The sequence below is a fragment of the Phasianus colchicus genome, chromosome 12 (assembly GCF_987193195.1).
Source record: "Phasianus colchicus chromosome 12, bPhaCol1.hap1.1, whole genome shotgun sequence".
NCBI classification, from domain to species: domain Eukaryota; kingdom Metazoa; phylum Chordata; class Aves; order Galliformes; family Phasianidae; genus Phasianus; species Phasianus colchicus.
Window position 1 is genome coordinate 10,804,838 of NC_143447.1, and position 23,818 is coordinate 10,828,655.

At 38.8% G+C, this 23,818-nt stretch overlaps 2 protein-coding genes across 8 annotated transcripts in view; one reads left to right on the forward strand and one right to left on the reverse strand.

The window, feature by feature from the left end:
- Positions 1 to 77: 77 nt before the first annotated feature.
- Positions 78 to 22,024, reverse strand: COPS2 (COP9 signalosome subunit 2). Of its 4 annotated transcripts, none has more exons than XM_031587638.2 (13): positions 21,518 to 22,024; positions 11,926 to 12,039; positions 10,850 to 10,927; positions 10,141 to 10,266; positions 8,673 to 8,762; positions 8,483 to 8,560; positions 7,416 to 7,590; positions 6,220 to 6,398; positions 5,999 to 6,051; positions 3,578 to 3,675; positions 2,066 to 2,148; positions 1,210 to 1,268; positions 78 to 831 (listed from the first exon to the last, which is right to left on the reverse strand). In XM_031587638.2, exons 1-13 carry the CDS (start codon positions 22,022 to 22,024, stop codon positions 687 to 689), a joined length of 1,785 nt encoding a protein of 594 aa, XP_031443498.2. In that variant the 3' UTR covers positions 78 to 686. The 4 variants fall into 4 exon arrangements, with proteins under 4 accessions (XP_031443498.2, XP_031443497.2, XP_031443500.1 ...); XM_031587637.2 differs by having other exon boundaries at positions 8,673 to 8,783; XM_031587640.2 differs by lacking the exon at positions 21,518 to 22,024 and adding an exon at positions 20,988 to 21,145.
- Positions 21,936 to 23,818, forward strand: part of GALK2 (galactokinase 2) — a 49,824-nt gene continuing 47,941 nt past the window's right edge. For 2 of the 4 annotated variants that reach the window (XM_090148920.1, XM_031587641.2), the window contains exon 1: positions 21,936 to 22,075. In XM_090148920.1, the coding sequence (XP_090005046.1) occupies positions 22,023 to 22,075 (53 nt within the window). In that variant the 5' untranslated portion in view covers positions 21,936 to 22,022. Of the gene's footprint in view, positions 22,076 to 22,280; positions 22,469 to 23,818 lie in introns of those variants that run through there. The other 2 variants (XM_031587642.2, XM_090148919.1) reach the window with 2 other exon arrangements.

Sequence of the window (23,818 nt, forward strand, 5' to 3'; positions counted from 1 at the left end):
AATGAAATAATCCGTCTTCCTTTAAAAATAATGAAAGTAAAATCAAGTATAATGAAAGAACATCAAGAAACAAACTGTACAATCTCTGAACTGCACTGTTTATTTTGCTGCTTGAAACCTAAGTGACAGTATGCCACTAATTATGGGGTTTCTTCTAAACCTTTACTACACTGCAGGTACAGAAATATACGGACACATTTTTGGAGATTTGACATTTTTCAAAATGCAGCAAACATTTCAATTTATACATGAGAAAAGGAAGTGTTCAAAAGGGTATGCATTTCAAGTTATTGCAGGTTATTTCTGTGAGAATTTCTGCAAGTAAAACATGTTTTAAATTTAACCAACAGTAATGTGTCAGTGTATTTAAAATCATGACAAAAATCTTCTCTCTGGTCATTAACTGCCCTTTGACAAATAACTAGGATGTTGTATGTTTAGGGCAAGATGTCAATACAGCATAAATCCCGTGGCATTTTGGTTTTCTTCTGGAGATTAAAGCTGTTTTTTTTCTTGGGATAAATGCAGCAGCAAAACACAAACCAGCTGATCAAAAAAGCACTTCTGCCATAACTCCAATAATTTCAGGGCACACCAACCGACAGTAGTTTTGCCATTCCCAGTTCTTTTAAGGTTTACATCACTGCACTGTTGCCTTAAGTACGTTTGTAAAAGCTTGTTTTCTGTTAGGCCAGTTTGCTGACTACAGCCTGGTTGAGAGAATTTAGTTGGTTGGTCCATTTATCTAACGCAGTATACCGTGCACCACCTCTCTTCTGATGATCCAGTTCTAGGAGCTGGTTGACTTGATCAATTCGGCCATGTATAGTGCTGGAAGGGAACAAATAAATAGCTATAGTCACTAATGCACATAGCAATAGGAGCTAACAATAATCAAGAGGTAAAGTAAGAGGTCTTCTTACATAAGAGGGAGACACTGCCTGTTTAGTTGTCATTATGGCTAGAAAGCAAATTAAGTCACTGAGCAATTAATTCATTGGACAACCTGCCTAGCCGTGTAAAGTTCTTTTGGCTCACAAATTACACACATACTTTGCTTGTAAGCCAAGCAAACCAGTAAAGTCAGCATCATTACCTTTTGGGTTAAAAGTCAAGCAGTACTGTTATAAAGCACAGAAATGTTGTTTTATTGCTTCTTATATACTTTGATTATTTTAAAGATCAGTAAACAAGAAAAAGAATACATACTTATCCAATATGCACTGCACAAGCAAGCTTTCCACATCAGCTACATCTATGTTTAATTCCTAAAAAAAAAAAAAAAAAGAAAAAAAAGAAAAAAAAAGATACCATTGTGTTGGTATTCTGTTTTGCAGCATTAAATCCTTCCAGTGTTTATTTGCATATATATAATTTGGTTAGATTTCTGTTTCTTACTGTTTGAAAAAAATAATTCACTAGTGATCTGTCAAGCAAAAGATCTCCAGCCAAAATAAACATGGCAACAATCTAGAGATCAGTAACCTCTCAGAAAAGGCTGAAGAAGATAAAGAAGAATTTTTGGAAGCTTCAGAACAGTTCCTTCGTTGATTGTATTTAAAATAAATACTTTCTGTTTGTTTTGTTTTAGATTTTGTTCTTTAGAGGTTAGAGAATGAAATCAATAGTTCCAGTCTTATAATTTGTTTACTCTGTTACCACAGTTTTCTAACTTTCATAACAGATATTTGAAAATTATCTCTTGAACCAGAGAGATTAAAACTTGGATTTTTATATCCATAAAATTTCATAAATATGCAAATCTAACATTTTATATTTCTCTTCAGAAATGTTCTTTTCTACACCATGTAGAATACAGTTACTGTGTACCACAGAAATATATCATAGTACACATTATAAAAAGCATTGGGAAGATGCCTAAAATTTACACTTTCACACTACAAAGCTGCCAGCAATACATCAGTATGACAATTTACATTACATTATATATTTACAGTATATTTACAATACATTATATTTTAGATGTTCTATTCCTAGAATTGAAGTGCTTTTATTCACAATTAATCATTTACTTAAGCAAATATAAGGCTCCACTCACACATACCTTAGAAATAAAAGGAATATGTATTCTTGTGTAAGGCTTAATTAATTTTATAAGCACTTGTGTTCTGATGTTTCGCAAAAGCTCTGTAAGAAAAAACAGAAGTATAATAACATCAGTACCTATTAAATGAAGATACAATGAAGAAAGAAGGCCTAAATACTGTGATGTAGGTGGTAGGTCGCAGGAAAGCACAGCAAAATAAAGATCCTTTTTTCTCAGGGGACAGCATGGCAATACATAACTCTAGGATAGAGTTGGATAGATAAAGCTGAAAATCCTTTAAATGGAGAGCAATATATTCGTTGGTAAAAACTTGAATTATTCAAACTAGCTGTATGTCTGCCCCTCTAATTTGTGGCTGTATTGTTTATGTTGTACTAAAGTAAAAAAAAGGCAAGCTTAAGGCTCTGAAATGGAAGCCTGCATACATTTAACTTAATGAGTTACATTCATATTTTAAGTCAAAGGTCAGAGCCTAATGGTATCATTACAATGAGGAACAGAAGAATGATAAAACATAGCCTGTATGAAGTGACTGATTGTGGATAGGTACGATACCACAGTCAATGTTAAAGAAAATTTGTATAAAATGAAAGCAGGAATTATCATTGTAAATTAACAGAAGCTAGATGGAGCCTTACCTAACTGACAACACCAGGACATTTTATATGATGTTACTGAACATGAGATTTCTCAATAAAACAGAAAATATTAAAACAACAACAAAAGGTACATGAACTCTGTAACTATGAACATACAGTCCATATCACTACAGACTGAAGAAAATGAGTATCTTTTTCCCTGTGTATCACTAGCAGATTTCATGTAAGGGGTGAAACTCAAATTCCCTCCAGTCCTTGAATTCAATTGTCCTCCTTTTTTTGCCTTCCAGTTCTGTTAGACTCCTTCATTAGGCATTCTTTTATCTTATCTCACTGAGTTTCCTTACAAGACTTTGAAGTTCACCAGTAGCCTGTACGTAACAGCAGTACAGGTGTTATATTTAGTTTCCTCTGCTGTTTGCCATGTTCTCTTTTACAAACAAGAAGTGCAAGAAAACCAGGTCTTTCGATTTAACTCTCTCTCTCTCGAGTAGCTACCCAGCTAATTGATCTGGCAATACCAGAATTAGTTCTACTCTTGATGAAAACAAAATAAACAGTTGAGACTGGACACTACGTTCCAGGGGAGAAGCTTTTAAAAATCTCAGATACGTGACAAATGCAGAGAGTAACTTTTTTTTATCATGTTAATGGAACTGATAGCCATGTGTTAGTGCACTTCAGTTTTTTTTTTAAATATAGATAACTATAAATTCAACCATTGTTTTCAACATACACCTGGATGCATGTTGATCCTGATCAATATCAAGCTTGGAAACAGTAAAGGAATTGTCTGTTGAGTAGCAGTAACAAAGAATTCTCATTTTGTTGAAGAGAAAGTAAACCATAAAAGTTTACCAAGAAATAATAATAATAATAAAAAAAGGACTGAAATGGCCTGGAAAAATACCTTCAATGTGTTCCCTTATGAAGGGATCATCCATGATGTTGCTGTGATTTGTTTTCAGAATCTTCTCAAATTCAGTAATGTCGTTATTCTGATAGGCACTTCAGAAAAAGTGAGAGATTAAATTAATATTTTTAAAATTAAAACCAGACTCATTAAGGCTTCATTCTTCTTAAAAAAAAAAAAAAAAAAAAAAAAAGTATTAAGCATTGGTGAAAAATAACTACATTCAGAATCCTTATAAGGAAAAAAATATTTCAAGATGAAATGCTCCAGAAATGACCTTTCTCTATTTTCAGTTTAGCATTTTGTTAGCATTTACAAAACTTCACTAAGAACATTTAGTTCTTCTGTAAGCGTACTCTGTTTTCCAAATCGTTATACTTGAAAACAAAATAAACAGAAAGCCCTAAAGCCTAAAACCAGCCAATTTTGGACAGTATAATTACTTGAAATTTGGCTTAATGAATCCTTATATTATCTAAAAACAACTACAAAATAAGTAAAGAGATTCCAGTTGTTGTTTTTTGTTTTGTTTGTTTGTTTTTTAATTCTTCCTAGAATGTCTTCATTAAATTGAATTCTAAAAATACTGGAAGATAGAAGAAATGCCAGACTTATCAGGACTAATCATCACTAATTTTTGGCATATTACTGTTTAGATTCTTATGTATAGTGAATTTTTAGTTTAATTGCTCAATCTTGTTATCCAAGAAAAGGTTACAAAAACAATGTGGATTCAGACACCAATTATTTTTCAGTAGAGGCATCTCAGCATCATTTAAAGGTAGGAGTTGTAACCACTGAAACAACATTTGTCTTGGAACATAATCATCTTACAATTCAAATCTATCATCTTTTCTTAAAGGAACAGTCAGCTGCAACTGGGACTACCCACCGAAACAATGATACTTAGTTAAGTAAGCTACAGGTTAGCAGTATTTAGCATGAAAGACAAACTGATCGATACAGGCTTCCAATTTCTGCTTAAGATCTACACCAAACATTTTATGAACAAATTCTAATTTGCATTTATGGTCTCTGCACGTTTTCAAACGGTAAGAATTGACCAAAGAAGCCACCCCTTATTATCATTAAAAGGGTAACACAAAGACCAGTGACATTCAAGGTGGAACTTCAGGTGTTTATGAAGAGTTATGAGTGGACTGGACTGTATCACATGAAACCAGTAACTGCACTTCAAAATTAAATGGCATCTCAGTTAAGCGTATTCTATTGCTTATTTCAAAAGTCTCTTTTTACCATATGTAACACATTCCAGTTACCAACGTAGAGTACAAGAAGAATTAAAAACATAATTGTAGTGCTTGGAAATGATTTTTATCTTCTGCACATTTCTTATCTTAATTGCATTATTAAGTTTATAAAAGCAATTATACTCAAATGTCAAGATAAAAGATAAAAATTAGGAATATGAATAAAATCAGTCTGGGGAAGGCCATCTGGAGTTCCTTCTGTCTCAAACTCACACGAAATTATGAAAGCAAAATAGAAAAGACATGTCTGAAGTGGAATTAATGGAAACATTCCCTTAATGAATTGCCAAACCATTTACTTATCATTATGTCAATAACGGATGAATATCCTCACTTTCAGAAATGATTTGTATGCATACACTGGTGCAGCACCACAGCAATATCACAGCAAGGTGATATGAGACTGTGTATTTCAAGATGTGAGCAAGCATTACTGCTTACAAGTAAAGGTGGGAAGCTTTCCTATGTGGTGCTTTCTTTTTTTTATTATTTGATAAGGCAAAGAGCAGATGGAACAAGTTAGCTTCATATAGCACAGTATACAAAGGCTGCCTCGGTTCAATTTATTTTCCATGATGATGTCAATACCCTAAAAGTTCTCAGTTGGCAGCTGTCTCTAAGAGGTAAAGAGGCATGCTTTTGATCTTCATGTGTATTTAAAGGATGCCAGAGAACACCTGAAAAATTAATTTATATTCCTAAATTATGAATGTCCTTTAGTAATCACGAAACATCAGGCATCCACTTATTCTACTGGCTTTAGCATGAGATGCCAACCACCTCAGTTTATCACAAAGTCAGCCAAGCCTGGAATTCAAGTCACAGCACTAGGCAACAAAACTTAAAGGGAATTTGCCATTGCAGAAAAAAAAACTCAACTTAGCAGAAGATAACAGATTCCATATCCCTACCTGGTACAGTACAGATATCTAGGTATGTCATGGCAAACAAACGTTGCTTAAAAAAATAATAATAATAATAATAATAATCACAACCACAAACAACCAATCTACAAGTACTTTCCCAGTAACTGTTATAAAGTGTTAGCTGTACAAAGAAAAGCCACCACCAAAAAAAAATTATTCCATTGCTGTCTGGATACTACAGGTGTTTTTTTAAATTTTCTCTGGAAAAATTAAAACCTTACCTTACTAAATTCGTCATTGCTAGAATCTCTGGATCATTTTTGTATGGTTTAGCCTACACAGAACAGAAAGCAAAACATGAATGTTCAGATTTTAAATATTTTTTATTCCACTGTCATCTTTTGGATAACATTCCTATAAAGTCAGAAAAGAAAAAAAAAACGACAAAAAGAAAAAAAAGAGGCAATAAACCTAAATGATTTAATCATATCTTTTGAAGTACCTCCTGAGAATCAAACGGATTTATTCCAGACTTCATCAGCATGTTTGCCAAGACCAAGTATTTTAAGCAAGTGGTTCTTCTGGGGCTCCCTGATTCATCATAATTCTTGAATGCTTCAAAAAAATCAGTATGTGCCTTTTCAAACTCTCCTTCTCTTAAGTGCATTTTGCCTCCACATTCTGAAAAGAAAACAGAGATGAAAAGAAAAAGGAACACTCTGTGCTTGTTGCTGACTGCAATAATTGTACTCAAGAGTTCCTCACTATTTCTAAATAGATTACTGAAATATTTTCAGGAGTCTTTTCATTCTCCAAAAAATCACTAGGAAAAAAACCCAAACACTAGAACCTTCACATAAAGATTTGCCATTTGAACAAACATCTTCTAAAGTAGAAAAATACAAAACCAACCCACACCATCTAAATCTAAAAGAACCCTAATCCTCACAGTCAGTAATTATTTTAACCTTTTGTTAAAATATTGTAAAAATTGAATTTATTTCAACTTTAAAGGTAACGTACTTTCTTTATTTCTGGAATTTCCTCAGTATGTTGAGCAAAACTATACATAAAGATTGAGAAACACTTCATTTCCCTTCATTTCTGAAGTACCCACTACTGCCAGATTGCCTGCACGACAGTAAGGAAGAAGGCACACCAGCACTGTGGAGAAAGTTGTTTTTCTTTTTTTCCAAAGAACAATTTTCCACAGAACAATTTAACTGTAATTCACCTTTACTGATAGTACCATTTTCAAACATATCTTAAAGTTCTTCAGCTTCTGACAAATCTTAGTGGGGCAAGACAGTGCACAAATTTACAAAAGGTGACTACAGAAATAGCAATCTGCCAAGTCCTGTGCCTTTGTCCTTTGTTGTCTGCCATCAGTTCGAACAGATCAGGTCTTCCCCATGTTCTTCTATTGCTTCACTCCTACCCTCTATGTAGTCAACTGTCCTGCCTGGCTGAGCAGTGCATCTGGTGGTTGGGCACTACAGTAGCAAAGCTGGAAGTCCTACAGAAGACAAACATTAAACTAGACTATAGTCACAGCACTTGTAGTCCTTTATTCCCATTGGGTTTCCCTGCCTACCAACCTACAGAATCCCTTGTCTTTCTAGTTCAAGCTGAGAAAATACTAATTATCAGATTTTCATTACACTACTCTGCAACAAGTTAAATGAAAGATTCACTTGCCTCTGATAACTCCCATGATCAGTGGATGAGGAATAGCTGACTTGATGTGCAATGACTGTTCGTATAGTGCTTTAAGTTTTTTGTTATTTTTCTGTGCTGTATACATTTGAATTTCCAAAGCATAAATTTCCAATAGTTGAGTACCTTTTTTTAGATCATCTTCCCCATCATCAGTCTAGGACAGATTAAGTAATAAATAATGTGAAGTTTTCAGAGAACAGCAATTTCAATTTTATACTAATAGAAAACTTATTAGCAAATACTGTCAGTAATTTTCTGTGACAAAGATTTGCCTAGAAATTTGCAATACTGATATGAATACATATATAGAAAAATCTAATACTGAAGGAAGTTACAGCAGGCTGAATTCCAATGCTTTTTCTTTATTAAAAGGCAGTATTTTTGTTTAACTGTTTTTCTTATAGCAAATTAGTTCCTGAGTTTTACTCTTCATTCTTTTCCTCTTTTCTTAAAAAAAAAAAACACCAAAAAAACCCAGACAACCAAACCACAACAGTCACTTCAGTATACAAATACAATGATTGATGTAAATAAATAAATTCTTTTACTGCCTATAACAGAACCATTTAACAGGTATTTATAACCTATTTTCTAGGATATAGGAAGAAAAGGGGACAAACAGGCAGAGCAGGCTGCATGGCTGTCTTTATTTTTCTCCCCCTTCCAAATCAGAAAATAAGTGCTGTAGTTTCAGATTGCAATAAAGCTCCTTTGGAATCTTCACTGTTTTTGAAACTAAACGTCTATGGTTTTAGATTATTCCTACATGCTTCTTCTTGCACCTGACTAAAATGAAATTTAATCAACAGTAGTTGTGTATTGCTTTTTAAAAATCATCCTTAAGCAAAGGATTTAACTTTTAGTTTTTTAACTTTTAGTTAATGTTATTAAACAAATAGCAAATGAGAGCAAGCACAGAATTTCCTTTCTCTATACTAAAAAAGCTCAGCAACACATCTCAAATACCAACAAAAGGTATATACAAACAAACAAACAAAAAAATCAATGCTGTTTCCCAAGCTAAAGTGATTACAGTATTAAGGTACCTGGCATGACTGATGCAGCTGGCGTAAAATCTTTTGTAACTTCCCATATTCTTCCCGTTCTAAATATAATTTGCCAAGCTGTAATAAAAAAAAGTTAAAGTACTAAGATCTATTAAGATTTCATAATTATTGTATAAGTTTAGCTGAGGGTATCACAAAGAAAAGCAAAAAAATGAGTTACTTATTTTACCTTTGTATTTGTCTTAAACCACAATCTATCGTTCTTAGCATCTTTCAGAGCTTCAAGTGTTGTTTCATAGAATTCCTGAAGCAAATCCATCTGACATAAAAAATCAGAATTCTATAATTGTAAACAGCAAATTTGTACCTGTTAATAAAGTTAATCTGAGCAAACTAAAACTGCATGCTTGAACTTCAAAATAAGAAAGATCTGCATCTTATTGAATTGTAAAGAGCTTCTTAAATAACAAAACTAAGTAAACTTGCTTTCATTATATCAAATAAATAACATTAGGAAGTAGTCACGTTTCAAAATTTGCAGTCATCTTTCATGCTAAATGAAAGTGAAAGCTACCTTACAGAAACTCATCTTATATAACCAGGCAATATAAATTCTTACATTGTGTAGCAGAAGACGAACAATAACAGCCATTGCTGCTACTTAAAAGAAAAAAAGTTATATATCAAAAAGGAAATAAATTTCTAAAGAGAGAAATGTACAAACGTGCCCTCTTTCTAAACTACCGACTCTGAGTGACCAAAAGCTCTACAGCACAAACTATTGATTTGCTTAAAAAACAAACAAACAAAACCCCAACAACATCCAAAGTGGAAATTTAAGTACCGAGTGTGACATTTAACAAAGGTTCTACAGAGAATGCATTAGTATTGTTTACAGATAGTATTCTTTTTGGGCAAACAAATTTGCAGCTATTAGTGAATTTGAATTGAAGTTAACAGTTCCAGATAGTCCTTCCAGATTTGGCTCCATGTGCACTTAGAGCAAACTTGCTGACCTCTGCCAACAAGGTTACAGTCCAAGCCAATTCTTTAGACTTCAAGAGTAAACCGAATCATTCATCTATTAAACCTCCCTTTCCTATGAGTGGCAGGACAGGAAGGTTTGTGATGACAGAGGAATCATCCCTACTGACCAATGATCCTCCACATGCAGGTATTGCTTCAAGGTAGAGCTCTCTCTTAATCTGTGCCACATCATAAAAGAAAAGGAGCTCAGCTGTGTATCTGTAAACATGTACTTAACTTGCAGAGAATTCTCAAAGATAAATTATATTTAACACCAGCATTTCACTGCAAAACTCCTCAAAGTGCTTCCCCCAATAGTAAAATACTACAAATTTTAATTGGAAAGGCAAAGTGTGTATTCACAAAGCTAAAAAATGTATTTACTTATCAGCATAGAAATTCCAATTAAATAACATACACACACACACACCAAAAAAAAAAAAAAAAAAAAAATCAATCTACTTTAATTAGAAAGACAAATCTATGAAAAGTTGTGTGTTGACAGAATCCCTCAGATGTGGGAAGTACATTCATAAAGATAACTTCATACTGTAAATCCTCTCTAATACAATTAAAAAAAACTCCAAAAAACAGAGCACCATATACAAAGAAGTCCACAGCTAAGAACGCAAGAAGGAAAACTACCAAAATGAAAGAACTGATGATCTAACCTGTTTTGAAGTTGAGATATAATCAAGAATAGAATTGATGGATTTTTCAGAGTAATTCCTTGTGACTGCACTTCGTATGTAAGTCAGTAGCTGTTTATATCTGTTCATCATTTCAGGAAAGTTAGTCTATGAAGAAAAACACAATTACATCATTTTTGCCTTAATGATTAAAATCTGGGTTACATCTTGCACACACACATATAGGAAACAAAGCCTAGCAGACAGATTATGCGATTGTGGTTGCTGTGAGGAACTTTTACTTCACTGCTTTATTCTTAAGTGGCAAAATTAGGAATAACTTGAGTAAGGCCCCATAAAATAGACATCTAAAATATTTGTCTCAATTGGGAAAATAGAGTTGGCCGTACAACTGTTTGAATTGTTGCATATGCACCATAAAACATTTTTCACTTATTTCAACTGGTGAAGTACATACATGGAGATACAAGTATTGAGATACAGTGTTAGCAGTCTGAAATGGCTTGATACCCCAGGATAGCAATGGCTGAGCCTCAGACTCTCAAAAGAGTCTTAGCAAACAACTGTACTTATTTTACATTCATTTTGCCATTGACTTGCAACCACCACATATACTGAAGACTACAAAAAGAAAAGTTATGTCACAGTCATAATTTTGAATAAGACTATAAGGCCTCCAGATCAAATTTGTATTTATGCTATTTATTCAAGCAATAGCTGTAATCCCTACCAATTTAAAGTTTATTTTAATCATCTGTTTCAGAGCTTTGAATCCCCATTCTCCTTTTTCACCTTCGAGCTCCAAAACCTGAAATAGAAAAATTTTTTAAACAGTATTTATTAAAATTTTATTGAAACGTGAATTGACTTGCATCCCTTTTAAAATGTACATATCCCATAAAAGCATTTCCCCCCACAACGTCATTCTGCACAAAGTAGTGTTTTATTCTCTCCTGTTCTTCAGTTCTACTTTTTCAATATTACTGAGGAAATTAAGAGAGGATACAGGTCTCGTAAAGTTTCACAGCTGATGCATGGATGGCAAATTGTTATTTACAGTCGTGCTGCTGTTGTCTAATGTCAAATACTAAACTTTACTGCTATTCCATGAGAACACACAGACAAAGTTGTAACACACACCGAAACGGACTCAAACTATGCTGTAACAAAATTACTTAAAAAGTGTTCACTTGGAATTGCCATATATTCTTCACACATCATGAAGATTTCTAGGCAGGAATCTTTAACGTAGCATAATTAACTGAAGGATTTGCAAATAAACATTTTATAAATAAATAAATACAATTTTTCCAAAGTCATCTAATGTATTGCTTCCTGGTGACAGACTGAAGACTTAAAACTAACACCAAGGAAAGAAACTCTACGTCATTCAGAATTTATACATGCAAACCTTGGATGCAGACAGCAAACCAAAAACAATACATTATGTAAGACTCTGGGGAAAATGCCAAGTCATTTAAAAAAGAAAAAAAATAGGATTTGTTTTTTAAACTTGGCATACAAAACAACACTTAGGATTAATTAACTGACTAAATTCTGAAGATTGGTGCTGTAATTAAATAGGACTCTTCTGTCCTATGGATGCTCCCTAAGCATGATCCTGAAAGGAAGTCAGCCAGGAATCCAAGTAGGCCAATGATAAGCTTAGCACATTAGAAAGTTAAAATATAAACATGACCCCTGTAATTCCAGAAAGTAACTCAAATTGTAAGCAAGTATTTTAAAATACCGTACTTGCAGGCTAAATAATCAATGTAAAAGAGATTAAAATATATTTTAAAAAACCTTCTGAAAACTGCTTAGTGCTGCTTTTGGATCATCTTCCTTCAAGGCTTTGGAATTGTAGTATTGATTCTCCAGATCCACATTGGGTTCAGAATTACTGTCTTCTGAATATTCCTACATTAAGTTAAAAAAAAATAAAGAAATTAGGATTTGGAACATTCACTGAAAAAGAATAACTAATAGTGAGATGGATTGTTCAAACTGACATGGAATGACTACATATTAAAATCTTTAGTTCCAAAGCCTAAGTATGAACTCTGATGATGATGTTCTCTCACCCCATTAGCAGGCCAGCCTCCCATCCCCCAACACTTGCTGCTCAACAGATTTGTTTCCAGACTAATGAACTCACAGCTCCACCAACTTTGCCTTTATGACAAGAACAGACTGTATTATTAAAATTCAACTAACTTCGGTGTTTAAAGACAGACACCTAATAGCATGTGTCATTTCTGTATGGGGGAAGCAAACATGCTGGCCAAGGCTGCCAAGAGGTGCCCCATTACATGACCTTTGCTATCTGCAGGGAAGACGCTGGCTGAGCTGCTGCTCAAATAATGATTCAGCAACAGAGGGTATAAAAAGCTTCTGTGAATCTCCAATCCGCCTTTTCACATCCTGAAGATTCATCCTCATTTCAGGAAATGGTAATGGTAACACCAGCTGTTTCTTCGCTGAGAAGCAGAAACTGATTGGGAAAAATGCTAAAAGACTGCCAGTGCAGGAAAGGATGAAGCAAAGGAACAACAATTCAATCAAATAATTAGCCACCACTCACACTAGCAGCAAGTAAATTGTAAAACTTACTTCTAACGTTACTTTTTTTTTTACACTAACAAAGTCAAATCTCAAATCATAATTTTGAGGTTTACATAAGTCAATGGTATCTGACAACTTTCAAGCCAACTTCCTTCTAAAGAGTGCTCAGCTACCAGCAGATGAACTGTTTAAGAGAATCTGTTTAAACCACAAAAGTTACTGCCATCAGAGTAACTTTCCCTTTTAACAATATAAAACACGAATTTGGTTGCCCTTCTTTTAAGCTGGCATTTCTTCTTTTATTGTACTTGTTCATCTGCACTAAACATATTCTTCCATCTATTCATATATTGTTAATTGCTCCTTCAAAACTACAGAAGTTCTATAGAAGTTTTAAGTTCGCTCTCTAGTTTCCTTAAATTCCGATGGAAAAATTATGGAAACTCCCCACTGACCCAAATGTTAACAAACACAGGCCTTGTGGAATTTCTCCTCCAGCCTTCAGAACACACAGCTAACGTTTCCATTTGTTACATGGTGACAAGTTGCTCACATACGCACTTATTTACACTTACCCCAAGCACAGCACTCAGTAATAATCAACAGACTGAAAAGGCTAACAAATTCTGCCAGCCTGTTTTCTGAATTCCCCTGCTTAATACTGACTATTCCAGAGAAAACAGTAAACAAGTAGTTTATTTCATTGGTGAGACTTTCCTTCTGGTTTGCTTATTTCTACCAGTTCTTCACCCTATTGATCCAATGCTGAAGGAGCGACTGCAGGAACACACGAGGCCACCAGCTGTGGCACCTTCTGAAGGCTCCTACTGCCAAAGCTTAAACAAGCTGGCATTTAAGATGCATGCAATCAGTTGATGCCCTGTTTATACTAAACCTGAACAAACAGGAATATTTTTGGCAGAAGTATCTATTTATAAAGATAAAAGGAAGGCAAACTGAATTAATTCATTTTAGGAAGCTACGTGCTCTATAAGCCTACAGCCAGAAACATCTATGTTTCCATCTGGGCCCTGGCAGTGATTCTAGGTGTGGGCTCAAGCACGAAGCCCCTTCTCACATCACTTTTCTTAATGCTACTTAAATATTCCATAAAACTATTTTCATTCTTTATTATGTATTAATATTCTAATAAGTGGTAATTTTAGAGATTAACTTCTCCTAATGGAATCACTTTGAAATGCATCAAAGGAAATGTTCTACGCTCTCATCACTACATTTTTCCTTTACTTGGATGACTCCTCGCCTCATATTAAATTTACGATCTTGATATTGCCTCAAAGCTCTAAGGGAGACAGAGCTTTCTGATCTCCTGAAAAGCACTCTTCTTAATGGCACACACTCCTGAAAACAGCTGGTGGAGGCCCTGCATTGGAATCCTTCGCAATCTAAAAGTGAGAATTCACACTAGAGTTCATGCTGGAAGCAGTGCTTGCTCCTGAATGTGGTTCAGCTTGTTTTGAAGTAGTTTGCTAGCAGGACGCATCTATCTGTGAAAGCTGCCCTAGGGAGGACGTGGCACAATGGGTTATGTACACCCTGACAGGTATTCCAGACAATTTAGCTCCTACAGGTACACCCACAGGTTTGCCTGCTATTTCATGTGAATTAACCTTACTGAACACTTTCAGAGTAACAGCTCTTACAGTTGTCAGCAGTAGGCATTAAGTACCACGCTTTAAGAAAGACAGGAAAAATGCCATCCCCACATAATGAGTAAGGGCACTTAGCATTCTGTAAAGCCAAGGAATAACACAATAAAATGCATTTATTGGATGCTGAACTTAACAACAAGATGATCAAGTTTCATTAATACTTGTATTATTGTTAACAGCCTTAGAGTGAAAACAAAAACAAACAAACAAAAAACCCAGCAACTAAGGCACTTACTTTAAAAGGTCTATTTACAATCAATGGTTGTGAAGAAAACATTTAAACCATGCTGAACTAAGTATGAAATGATAGAATGAACCTATAGACAATCAGAACTAAGAAGATCAGCCATTAAGATGCTACATCTTAATTTAAACATCAGTGTTATGCTGATCAATTCAGAAGGAGAAACACTGTCTTCTTCTGATGCAGAGACGGTTTAACGGTATGGAATGAATGCAAGAACATTCAGCCTTTCCCAAAAGCAGAAGTGTGAAGCTGTCTCTTCAAAGTTCAGACTAAGAAAAAGATACATTTTCTTCTCAATGTCAGAACCAGAAACTTTGAATTCTTTACATAATAAATTCAAATACTGAAAACCCAACCTTTCCTCACCCTCTGACTGCCCTGCATTCTACCTGAACTTCCCCAGTTCAACACCTTGCATAGTAAAGGACGTCCATCTTTGTAACTTCCAAGATACAAAAGCACTCGTGTGCTACATTTTAGCTCCAGTCAGTGTTAAAAGTAAGCCTAAGAGTTTTTCAATGAAGATCTTGGTAATATTTTTAAATGGGCATTAATATTATCACAACAAATAAAGCAAATGAAACCTGACTATGCAGGTTTCTAAGAACTGATCTTAGAAATCCCCTCCTGTGAGGAACAAAACAAACAAGTGCTTTATTAATTATTACTCGTGAGATTATAAAGCCCTGATACAGCTTAAAAAGACCTGCAGCTAAAAAATAGCTATGGTATTACTAAGTATTGTCTATAACTGACATTTGTAGTGGAACAATCTGATCCTATCAACCCACTTCTTAGTGAAGAAAAATTACTATGTCAGTTCATTTGTAATGTAGATAAGACCTCTCTGCCAGCGATGCAGTTCTTTAGTTTTAATAGAAGTTATACTGGTACCAAGGAACTAATCTGATTTACAGGTCTTCACTGCACTGAGTTTTTACCAAATTCATCTCATCACATTTTTAAAAGGCTAAGCCTTGGCTTCTAAGATGAACACATGCAGAAGACAATTCACCCGACAGCTTTAAATATTGTGTTTACAGCACAGATTCATTCTCAATTTCCCCAGCAGCAAAGGCAGGTTGAAATTAGGTTAGTGCTTCACTACCCTCTTTTCATTTCTGCTCCCAGCACTCCCTTTCTCCTTCAACATTTTATGTTGTGTAAGTCCTGGATGATGCCTCACTCTGCCTGGGCTCAGAGAACAGGTCCACTGATGTTCAGTGGCCAGGGATGGTGAGAAAATGAGCCGTGGTTGCAGCGGGAGCCTCAGTGAATGCAGGCTTGAGATTCCAGCAAGCTCCCGAAGCACAGTCCTGCTCCTCGCCGACAGCATGCACACGAGTCTGGGGACCTTCACTCCGCATCCATGACTTAACAGCTCTTCGTGGCACACAGGCAGCGACACACTAACCTGACAGCTAAGTGTGTACAAAACCAAAGAAATTGGCATTTTGTGAAAACAGCCTTTAATTAGTTACTGATTTTCCTCTCTTGCCCAAGGCACTTCTCTACACTCTACTTGCACAGGTGGAGCAACAATCTGAGCTTTTCCTTCCTATACACTGCTCAGCTAGCTGCATGGGGACCACACTCCTGCTCTGCAAATCTGTTTTTGAAAAAGGGAAAGTCGCTGTGTGGAGAATTACTTTCCACACACACACACACACAATACAAAGACTTTTAGTTCTTTAGTTCTGTAGAAATGTGTCGTTAAGCATTGTTAACAACAATGTCCTTCTTACTGTCATTTTCAATTGCTGGTAACTTTACCAAATTTTAACCATTGGACTGATTCAAAGCATTCTTTTTTGTGAAGTTCAATTGTTTCTGAGAACAAGTCTGGTAAAAATTTGATTTTACTTCAACTAACTCTGTTTCATAACCATGGCATTTAGGAGGTCTACAACTCATTTGGAGCGAGGATCTGGTATTTCACAACAGTGCGAGTGATGTGGGTTCGGTTTGTTGCTGCTGTTGCCCTTTGATTTTGTTTTGTTTTGTTTTCCTTAAACACAAAAATGCCCAAATGAGGCCAACTGAAGAAAGCCTTGAAAATAACTACTCAATACATTATTCTCTTAGCTTGCCAGCAAGATTTTTTGAACATTTAATCTAAAATGAACACAGAGCTCAATGCACCCACCCCAAGAGTGATCAACCAAATACAGTGGTCCTCGGCACCAGGGTGACAGGCAAAGTACAGTTTCTATGTGCATCTGCCAGAGTGGGCACTTGGATATAAAGAAATAAATGAGAATGGGGGAAAAAAGGAAAAGAAACAAAAAACAAAAGAGAGAAGGAGGAAAAAACAGAACAAAGCATGAAGGTAAAAACAACAATGATTTGTGCCACAAGTCTGCAACTGCTCAACCACGCCATTGGCAGCCCTGCTTTTCTTTCCTACATTCCAGGTCTGTGAAATCCTCTGCTCCTCCTCGCTACCTCTGCGAGCCATCCAGTGCCTGCTGGCTCACACCACAGCGGGTAACAGCCCATTACTGACACCAGGAATAATTAGGCTGTGCAGCCAGTCATTTGCAATGGGGTCAGTACAGCTTTACTGAATGACTGCTTCTGCCTTTGTGTTATCTTTTCAAGCAGAACTTGAGAGATGAGCAGAAACGAGACAGGAGACTGCAGAAAGAAAAAATGGCATTACGACACGTAAACTGTATCTGAAATAAGTGCCTTTTTCCCTACTGCTATCACACAGCTCTCCTCTAATTCTGGGCATCCTTTTCTAAGAAGCTGGCAGCTAATTTCCTTATGTTTAACACTGAACTGCCCCTCAGGTCCTGGGGAGCTCACTTCTCAGCAAAGTGCTAAATACCTTCTCTAAAACAGTAACCATAATAATAATCAGAACTCACATCAAGCTTATCATGGTTCACAAAGAAAGAATTTACTCACTAGTTATTCTCATCCTCTTTGACATCACTATAAGACATCATAGTGATGAGAAAAATAAACCCTAAATATATTGATTCTGTGCTTACGAATGAATCTGAAGAGAATGCATAAAATAGAACATCAGGACACACACTGAATCCACATAAAATATGAAATGGTAATGAATTCAAAGAACAGTGAATCCCATGTCATTTGTGAAATGCACTGAATGCTTTTTTAAAATCACATATTAATGTATTTAAATATAACAAAGAAACAGAAGAGTATCAACAGGACCTGCCCAATTTGATATTTCCCTAGTTATGCATGTTTGGTTTTGCTACCTCTTGTTTGCATTATATACTGACACATATATACAGCTTTTTAAATGATGAAACACAAGGACTGGGAAGAGGTGACTATACACGCAAAATTTCAACTCTACCTATTAAAACTACATCAAAGTAAGGCAGAATATTTTCCATCTGCTGATGAGATTGCTTATAAAGTTTGATAGCATACAGAAATTTCTTCTGAAACAACTTATGCTTCCTAGAGCTAAAAAGAAAGAGTGAGCCAATTCAAGTTCACTACCTGTCTGACAGCCTGAAATAAAACGTACAACTGCAAACTTCTTAATATTGCCACAGTCTGAAAAGGGAATCTGCATGTTCCCTGTATCTGAGCCACACTGATCCTCATGAATCTGTAACAACTTTCCTGGAACGAGAACAGACAGCTCTTCATGAATCTGTACAGAGCTCTTCTGCTGAAGTCACTGAAATAATACAACAAACATAAACACACAAAGTTGCTCAGCAAACAGATTTGGCTACCTTCCCCTGATTAATTTTTAAATTGAATTTCAGCGCACAATAAGATCTCTCATTAACAGCATCACAGACAAATCCTTCTGCGTTTAAGGCAAAACCAAATTAAAGAAGAGGGATTACAGTAACTGTCAATGTGCTGTCGTTGTGCCTCGAATTATCAGTTTCTAGAGGAGGGCTGAGTTCAGCATCAAAGTCAATTCTAAGCTTGCTGTCAGGGACTGAGAACAGAAATGGTGGTTACAATGGTCCTTCCTTCTTCCTCCACCCTTCAGCTGAAACAAGTAAAATGAACTTGGGCTGAAATCATGTAAGGCCCCAAACAAGCAATTAAAATTCAGTGGCTTTCCTAACAACCAGTAAACATTATCCTGTTTATTGAAGCATAAAGTGCAATAATCCGTGTTATAATCAAAGCTGTCAGCGTACATTATTAGCAAATTCTGAATCTAGCTTCATCCACCCATAAATAATTTTTTTTTTCTTCTGATCTACAGATCGCCAACAGATAAAGTTAACTTCTATGACTGTGTAAGGTCATCTACAGGAAAAAAGTTCACTTTTAACCCAGCAGAACTAAGCAGAAATAATAGTAATGTACTGTTATTGTCATGTAATAGGACAGCCTTCAGTTGTCTGGCAGTGCAGCAATTGCTCTGATTATACAAAACTTACGATGAAGTTGGGAACGAGCTCAGCCTTCAGAATATCAGTTCACGTTTCAGTTCGAGTGCAAAACATTTGCATAGTTCAGGAAACATAACTGACTGTTTCTATACAGTCAGGTCAGAGCACATTTAAAGAGGAAAAGTCATAATCACCTCTGACAAAATCAAAAGTTTTTAGGGCTTTTCTTTCCTCCTTGGACGTCTGATGTACTGCATTGTGACAACACAGCTGTGTGTTCCTCTTACCAATAATTCTCCTCAATTCCTGCCTCTCTTCCTACTGGTAACAAAATACTAACACTCAGCTGTGCTCTTTTGTTTTCAATTCTGTACTATTCTGTACATTGCCCTGTACTGTGCTCTTCTGCTTCTAAACTTCCTGCAGCAGCACATACTCTGAAATGAGAGCTATGTCCCCTCGTATAGCCCTCTGTTCATTATTCATATCAACATGAAAAGAAGAAACGAGTCCCTGTCTTCATAAGAGGTTTATTCAACCATTTTCCAAAACACTACAATTACAGTCTCAAGCATGTTTGAAAACAACATCCAGTCACAGTTTGCTAGTGTGAGAACAGAAACTAGTTCAGCTGAAGTATCTTTATTCTTAAATTCTGGGTTTTCTTTCCTTCATCCATTACAAATCCAAGCCAAAAGAAAAAAGAAAAAAAAAAGTTTTATTTAAAGATGCAGCTTAAGTATTCTTTGACATTCTACCTGAGAGTTACACACTGAAAAGAAGTAGATATGCTCTGAACTACTATCAGCAGTACTTGTAAATTCCAGTCTAGAGACAATTAATGACAATAGAAATGTTCAGTAAGGGGCCACAAACAAGAAGCTTTTCCAGTAATGAAGAAAGCACTTAACATGAGAAAAAGCATTGAACCAGCAACTATCCTAAGGAAAAACTGACATAACACGCACGTTGTGAGCACAGAGCTGCACTCAAATACAGCGGGTGGCTGCATTTAGAGACTGAAAAGTGTACCTCCAATGGTTTCTCTACACATCCAGTTCTCACGTTACGTATATTAGACACAAACTCTGCTGTTTACTGTTCATTTGACAGCATCACATGAGAAAATAAACAGTTTAAAATTGGTCAGCAAATTTAACCATAAAGTCTCCCATAAGCAGTGGTGTATTCAGTGAAACTGCAATGCTGCAAATATAGGTTTAACTGAAGTAAATGACCTATCGACTTGCAGTCCTCTGCTACAGAGGTTTTGGAGAGTGTCTCAGTTCTAAAGAGCCACGCAAAGTTCAGGAAAGCAAAACAAACAAACAGAACAACCCAAATGAAAACCAGAAGAAAAACAGCAGAACCTCAAGCCCCAGTATGTGATGATGATAACAACTGTAAATGACCAGAGAGCCCAGAACATATTTTGTTTTGAGTGACCACTATTTAGTTTATTAACCTATCTCAAAATGTTTTTTTTGTCGTTGTCGTTCCCTCGTTTCAAAAAAGTGCTTTAAGCAAAGGAGAGCCCATAGAACAAAGCAATCCCATCGCATCCCCATTTTTTTTTCCTGGATAAATCGGTCCGTCTGTTGCTCACCGTGAGCGGCCTTCTACTGTTATTTCCGTTTCAACCGTAAAAGCTTAGAATGAGACCTGATGTCAAAAGGCCACTAAACGCCCCACAACCAATCGGACTCTCTGCAATTAGAGGAGCGAGCGGCTCGGCGTCAAAGCGAACACACCAAGTTTAGGACGGGCGCACCCCGGCGCGCTGGGGCCGCCGAGCGCCGCGCTCCGAGCCGCGCAATTCCGCATGCGGACACCGAAGCGAGCACCGGGGCCCGGCCCCGCGCCGTCAGCCCCGCCGCCCGCCGAGCAGCGGCCCGCACTCGGCGAGCCGGAGCGGAGCGCGGGGCCCGGCAGCCGCGGCCTCCCCGGGGAGCGCGGCCCCTCCCGCCAGCGCGGGGCAGCGCCCGAGGCCGCCGAGCCCGCGAGGTCCCCGCGCTCCCCGCGTCCCGCCCTTACCAGGTCGTAGTCCTCCTCATCATCGCACATGAAATCATCCTCCATGTCAGACATCTTGGCCGGAGGACGGGCGGGGGGAGGAAAGCGGCCGGCCCCTTCTCCCACAACCCCGCGCGGCGCCGCCCAATGCGGCTCCACTCCGCCCGGAACCCGGCGCCGCGCAGGGGCGGCCGGAACGCGCCGGGCGCCGCCCGGCTTCCTCCGCGTGCGGCGGGCGGGGCCGCTGTGCGCCCTGCCGGGTGTGAGGGCGGCGGGCGCCGCAGCGCCGGGCTTGAAAGGCGCAAACTGAGGGCAAAAAGGAAAAAGAGCCTCAGAGGGCGCGGAGAAACCGGGGGGCCAACCCGGCGCTCCGTGTGTCTGTGGTGTCACTGAGCCCGGCCGTTTGCGCTGCGGGCTGCCCTGGGGATGTCGGCCGCTCTGTTTGTTGTTGTGTGTTTTCGTTTGGGGCCGCTTGTCCTTAACGCCTCCCTTCCGGCTCTGTGACCCTTGCTGACCTGAGGTGAAAAAGCGCCTCAGCCAGGCCTGCTAACCTGCGACATCTGGGCGCGGCGCGGATCGCGACGTGCTTTTCCTCGGACCGAGCATTTGAGCCTTCCTGAGGTGCCGTGCGGGGCACTCGGACAAAAGCGGCAAGCCCGGGGTAACCGCCGCCGAGGGGAAACGGCCTGAGGCGCCCCGGCCGAGGCGAGCGGCACAGCCGCGCCGCACAACCGAGGCACAAAAACGACGCCGCGGAAAGGCGCCGCCCGCTCAGGCGGCGTTTCGTTACACGCGCCGGAATCCCGGCTCGCTTGGCTCGCGCCGGGCCCGGCCCGTAATGCCGATCGCTGCCAGCCGAGCTCCCATAGAACCGGCGCCACGCGCGCCCTTCCCGCGCCGCGGCCGCCTCGACACCGCGCCGCGGGGGTCGCGCGCCGGGAGCGGAGGAGGCCGGGCCGGCGGCTCCGCCACCCGGAAGGACGGCGTCCGCCCGTCTCGTGACCTCCGCGGCGACCGCCCGTCCGCCTCCGCGCGGGGCTTCGGGGAGGGGCCGGCATGGCGGCAGACGCCCCCGGCACCGTCCCGGTGCAGCTGGTGGAGCAGCCCAGGTGGGTGCCGGCCGGGCGGCAGCCCCGCTCCCGCTTCCCGCCCCCCGCTTCCCGCCCGCAGCGCGAGGCCGCGTCCGTAACGGGGGCGGGCGGGGCGCGTGAGGGGAGAGCGGGGCGCGGCCGGTTGTGTCATCAGCCTCGGCGCGGCGGAGCCCGGGGGCGGCCGGGCCGCGTGGTCATCGGCGGGCGGCGGCGGGCCGCGCGGACCCCCGGGGCTGCGGCCACGTGAGGCCTTTCAGCGCGCTGGCCGCCCGCTGCGTCCGGCCGTGCTGCTGCGGCAGGAGGGAAAGCACCCTTCTGACGCTTGTCGGGGTTTGAATCACGCGGAAAGCAGTTCAGCGTTTCCAGAGTTGAACGTGTGAAGCTGTGAGGGATGCGTTTGCTTATCCTGATGTAGGTGCTTACATTGCAGCACACGTGTTGCAACAAGAAGGCCGAAGCCCGGGAATGGCCTTTCATGAGTGGTTGTAAAACCCACGTCAGAAAACCACGATCAGTCAGCGCTCGGATCGACGTGCCCCTGTGGCTGCTCTGCTTGGTGCTAACAGCACCCTACACGTATCTGTGACACAAGCATACTGACAGAATAACATTAACATCTAGAATTCTGCCAACTGATGTACTTTACCATGGACTACAGCGTTATCATTCATGTGATTTAGAAAAAGGGATTGTACAGTGAAATGGCAGAAGTTGCAGCTGTTAGTTGGAAGTGATAAACTAGTCAATATTAGGGAAGATCGTAAGCAAATCAAAGAGGGAACACAGTTTTGTTGCTGGGCTCCAAGGCAGAAAAGTGCAGAAAGATCTGTTTGAAAGCTCACAGCAAATATTGTTCTGTGGCTTTTCACCCAGAGAAATCTTACAAAACATTGGAATATATATACTGGGACAATAACACAGCTTTGACAAACAAGTACAAACTAAATAATTGACTGTGAAATTTTGTAACATCTGTTTCTCATTGTTGTCTTCTTACTTAGCTTTGCATTGACCAGGCATCCAATTCCAGTTTTAATCTGAATGTAGAAGGTTCCTGTTAAAGGATTTTTGTTGGTACACAAAAAAATTAAATAAATGCTATGTGCTTTAAAGTCACTAGGGTAGGACCTGTTCCAATGATTAGTTTTATTCTTACTGCTTTATCATTTTAGTGTCTAGCTTAATGAAAGTTAATGAATCAATGTGTAAACAAAATTGCATTAAGGTAGTTTTGAAGTGCATCACAACATCAAACCACTTATGCCTCAGTAAGATAATGGCTTAATTTCATCTCTGTCTCTTTTTATGCACTATTCCTGCACGACGCATGGAAGCATCCCAAGTTTGCAAACACTGAGTGGAAGTTAAATATCTTTACAGTCTCCTGAAAGACAACAATATTTCAAATCTTTCTCTGTTCTGGAATTTTGATGCATCCGGAACTTCTAAGTGGACAATCTTAAGAACCTTCTGTTGCTGTAAAACTGTAAATACTGTCTGAATGAGGCACAGAGATAATCACGGGTTTGGAATTTGAGTTCTGCATATATGTATTGGTACTGAAATGGTGCAGAGTCTTTATGAAGTTTGAAAAAGTCAAAACGTAGAAGAAAATCTTGCTGAGTATGATCAGATCCATTTCTGAAGGGAGTGCCTCTGTGTTTGTTCTTGTGACAAGCCCTGATGCCACGTATGAGCCATCAATCCATGTTACCAGACTGCTGTAAAATAGTTTTAGAGAGCTGTGGCATAGGAAAAGTA

Coding starts and splice junctions, on each gene's coding strand:
- COPS2 (XM_031587637.2), bottom strand. CDS start 22,024: ATGCCGGCCCCTCCCCGAAGCCCCGCGCGGAGGCGGACGGGCGGTCGC. Junction 10,928..11,925: donor CACTAAGCAGTTTTCAGAAG/GTTTTTTAAAAT, acceptor TTTCTATTTCAG/GTTTTGGAGCTCGAAGGTGA. Junction 832..1,209: donor GTGCAGTGCATATTGGATAA/GTATGTATTCTT, acceptor GTTCCCTTCCAG/CACTATACATGGCCGAATTG.